The following is a 4,271-nucleotide window of genomic DNA, read 5'->3' on the forward strand; positions in this document are numbered from 1 at the left end:
ACTTTCAAAAGCAGCTCAACTTCATCGTCTGTCCACACAAAGAACTCTGGCTTGCTTTTGTCCATCTTTTGTCATGATTTGGACATCTTGTTGGCACTTAAGGCTCTGCTACTGCAGCCATGACAACACTTCCGTAAACAGTGGTAACCATGGTGGTAACGATATAAACGTCATGGGTTGGAGGCTTGCGCATGCCCAATAGGGTAGATTTCACCGTTCTCCTATATTTTTTGCGTATTAGTGTGGACGGGAAACTTTTAGAAAACGGCATGGAAACGCTAGTGTGGACGGAAACGCAAACAACACGAAAACAGCATTTTCAAATTTACCTGGCTTAGTGTGGACATGGCCTATCTCTTGTTCTCTCACATACTTTAATGAGTAGATGAGTTGCACCTGTGGGCAAGCTGGGGAGCAGAGCTATTGGCTGAGAGCAATAAGACCCAGTGTTTCCTATGACTGTGGAGGGGAGCAAGGGGAGCGCAGCAGGTGGAAGGACGTAAGCAGAATGGTTCGGAGAAAGAGGCAGCTCTTGGAGTGGGGACAGGAACAATGCTCTCTAATCCGTCAAAAAAAGGGACAATGGTTTCCTGATTTATGACAGCCTTGGTGTGTGAGTAGCTAAATAGTATGGCCAGTTGGCTCACTCACTGGCCTATAAGGCTTCATAGCCCTTATAGGCCTTAACTGTGTATTGTAGCATGACTTGTAATCAGTGAGGCTTGTTAAGCGTGCCCTAGTTGAAAGGAGTGGAATAACTAGGATATTTCATTAATAGGTAGTGTACTAGCAGGCTGCGTCGCTGCCCTTAGGTGTAGATGTGTGGGTTGTGCACCTTTACCTCTTATTTTTTACTCCAGCCTGTGAGAGATAGAGCCTGTGAGTGAACTTCCTCTCCTACCTTGGCTAGATAGGACTAATATCTTACTGATCTATTTATTTTGTAATTTTATTTCATTATGAATTAACGACTAATATTAGGATTTTTTTATGTTACATATTAGGATAAATGCTATATAAAATGTATATTTCTGTCCTTTTAGAACCACACATATCCATACCTCTTACATCCACCCCATGCTTTGTAATCACCCATACTGCTGAAAGATCCTCTGTTCATACCCACTGAGTGTTCATTAAAGTTACCTTTGGATCTAACTCTCTGTGCCCCACTCTCTGACCAGAGTTCTTGTCCTTGAAGGAGTTATCAAGCCAGCATCCCATAGATACTATCTCTAATACACAGAGCACACACCGTTCAATAGACCGGAGGGGGTTACATTATTGAGTGTTTAGACGTGGTCTCTGGGATCTGTTATAGATTAAAGACTCACTGTGAAGAGGGAGACACAGATTGTCTAATAGAGACATGATTTCTGCAGCTTTATTTCAGGTTTAATGGTGCTTGTGAATGATTAGGACAATGAGAAAAAAACAGTTGAGAATAATAATATGAAGCCCTGTTGTGGAAATCGTGTTTTTTACTTTACAAAACATATTACAGCTCATGATTATATTTTCTTGTGTCTGTCCAAGCTTGTGTACATTTCCCTTTCATAGAAAAGGCTTTCTACAGTATGTTGGCCTCACAGGAGTCAGGCTGCAGTATCTGAATTGTAACAATCAGTTTAACAGCTTTTCTAAACCAGGGGTAGAAAAAGGCATAGATCACAGGGTTTAAACTGGAGTTACAATAAAGCAGCCAGATAGCAAAGGCTAAATATGAAGCACTGGTTGAGGTGTCCTGGCCTGCAAGAGAGGGATAGTAATATGGACAGAAACACATTAGAAACACAACTATGACAATACCAAGCGTCCTGGCTGCTTTCCTCTCAGATTTCTTAGCAGTTAGAGTCACTGAACGCTGGAGTGTGACAGCTACAGTGTGGGATCGCATGGCACGAGCCTGAGACACAGCCACCACAAATACTCTCATATACAGAACTATGATGACAGTAATGGGAACAACAAAGGTCACAACAAGGTCAACAGCTCCTGCAATGTAGTTAATGACAAATACACACTCTCCAGCACAGGAATTATACCTTCCTGGATATTTCAGGTGATCATGTAGAATCAGACTGCTATAGAAAGCAGAACAGACCCAACACAGACAAACACAGATTTTAACTCTTCTCTGAGTGATTTTGGTGGGGTAACGCAGAGGGTCACAAATAGCCACATAGCGGTCAACTGATATGAGCATCATGTTTCCAACTGAGGTAGAGGTAATGATATAGTCCACAAAGTAATACAGGGTGCACAGGAGGTCACCAAGAGACCAGCAGGACTCTATGAGGAGGATTTCAGCCGGCATCAGCAGGAGGCCCACAAAGAAGTCTGAGACAGCCAGGGAGAGGAGGAGGAGGTTGGTGGGGGTGTGGAGCTGCCTGGAGAGGGAGAATATTATAGTAATAGTGGCAGTCTCAAAAAGTAGTGTTACAATCAGTTGTAGGAGTACTAATATTAGAAACAGTAGTGTGTCTAATGCAAGGTGTAGCATATCAAAAAATCTGAATGTACTCATCAAAGGACTAAATGTGACAACATCTGTGTAGTAGCCCAAAAGAAATTTCTTCTTGCAAGTCTAACTGTTCATATTTATAAACATGAAAATATTTTAGGCTATGCTGAGAAGTATATCTCTACCTGAAGTGGGAGATGGAGATGATGACCAGCAGGTTGAGAACCACAGTGAGCAGAGAGATGGAGGACAGCAGAATGTAGAGGAGCATGGCCTTGAAGAGAGGACGCATTGGCTTCCTGCAGGAAGTGTTGAGGAGCTGTGGAAAGCAGAGTTCACCTCCTTCCAGGGTCTCCATCATCAGAGAGAGAGGAGGAGAGGAGAAGCTGCTGAGGTCCAGCAGCTTTCTGACCAAGGCTCTCTATCATACAGCTGTTTTATTTCTCTCTTCTCTGTTTGTCACTCCCTCCCTCTCTAATTCTCTCTTCCTTGGAGACTGATGTCCCTACTTCCTCCTTCGCTATCTTCATCATCCTCTTCTGCTGCCTCTATCCTCTCTCCCCAATCCCTCCTCCCTCCCTACTCATCTTTTTGCTCTCCCATTCCACCCACTCCTCCCATCTGACTTCTTTTTCTCCTCCCTTCTTCTCTCTGCTTGCACAATACACTAAAATACCACTGTATAATCACTCAGAAGTCAAGGGTGGTCATCCCGACCATAGTGGAGCGGTGGACACCCTAAGAGTACCCTAAGAAATAAAGGAGAGCCTCACATCTTGGTAAAGTCCCAGTTGTGAATTCTCTCATGCCGTCTAAATGGTTGCCCCCTGGTGGACAGAATACTCACTACAATTGAACCCAATCATTCCCCTGCTTGATGGCCAATTGCAGACAGGTGTGCTTTAAGCCACTATATAAGGCCCTCACTTAGAACTGCAGATCTCTCTGATCTCCATCCAACCTCCCTGCCATGTGTTCCTGAGAATGTAAGCATGTTATGTTTATCTGTATTTATTTGCATTTCCTTTTAGTCTGTTTTAATATTTTGAGTTATTAATTGCAACTCAATCCAGCTGGTAATTGTTTGATTAGTTGATTAGTATTTAGTTTGTATTATTAATTCTGGATTATGTATTGTTTGCTCTGCAGAAACCATGGTTTTGGGTGGACAATAAAACTTCGAAATCTGCAATAGTTGTCAACGTCTTTAATTTGAGAATCTCAGGTGGTGAGCTAAGTTTCCAGAACCTAAGAAAAGTTTAATTGAATCGCTATTCTCTGGCCCCTCCAATTCAGGGTTTTCTAGGTTGCGTTACCCCCTGAGGTTGTAGCATCAGCTCTTGAGTTACAGGTTGCTACCAGGTCCAATACCCGTTCCCCTACCTGTTCAGGAGTGGCAGAATCAGGGGCCACAACACCACTTTGTGGCTGGATGGTGCGTCCGAGTAGCCTGGTAAGACCATCCTGATCACGTGACCTCACATTCTGTTTCGCTCCACAGATCAGTCTGGACTTCTAGCCACCCACATCGATTTCCTGAAATTACAATGTAACCGGGCCAATCAGGGACTGCGTCGTAGTTGATGACGCAAAATACAGGCTGCAGCTGGGAAAACAGTAATGCCACCTCCCGAAGCAACAAGCGGTAACGTTAACGTTAGTAGAGTAAACACAGTCATAAGTGCAGTTATTGCAGAAATAGACTCAATAACAACAATTAAACAAGAACAAGAGTATGCACTAGCAGAGTTTCAGGGCGGAAAAGACGTTTTCGCCATTCTGCTGATTGGCTGAAGGAGTTTGTCTG

General features: G+C 43.5%; 1 protein-coding gene across 1 annotated transcript; it reads right to left on the reverse strand.

The window, feature by feature from the left end:
* Positions 1-1,570: 1,570 nt before the first annotated feature.
* LOC139663382 (trace amine-associated receptor 13c-like) lies at positions 1,571-2,825 on the reverse strand. The gene is made up of 2 exons (XM_071542031.1): positions 2,650-2,825; positions 1,571-2,390 (listed from the first exon to the last, which is right to left on the reverse strand). Exons 1-2 carry the CDS (start codon positions 2,823-2,825, stop codon positions 1,571-1,573), a joined length of 996 nt encoding a protein of 331 aa, XP_071398132.1.
* Positions 2,826-4,271: the final 1,446 nt, after the last annotated feature.

The sequence above is a fragment of the Centroberyx affinis genome, unplaced genomic scaffold, assembly GCF_046629955.1.
Source record: "Centroberyx affinis isolate AG114_WGS23_722 - 3 ecotype Tasmania unplaced genomic scaffold, CSIRO-AGI_Caff_v1 ptg003998l_1, whole genome shotgun sequence".
Taxonomy (NCBI): Eukaryota; Metazoa; Chordata; class Actinopteri; order Beryciformes; family Berycidae; genus Centroberyx; species Centroberyx affinis.

Excerpts from the sequence above, each read along its gene's own strand:
- LOC139663382 (XM_071542031.1), bottom strand. The coding sequence starts at position 2,825 with ATGATGGAGACCCTGGAAGGAGGTGAACTCTGCTTTCCACAGCTCCTC. Across the intron at positions 2,391-2,649 it reads ATCTCCATCTCCCACTTCAG|GCAGCTCCACACCCCCACCA; the intron begins GTAGAGATATAC and ends CTCCCTCTCCAG.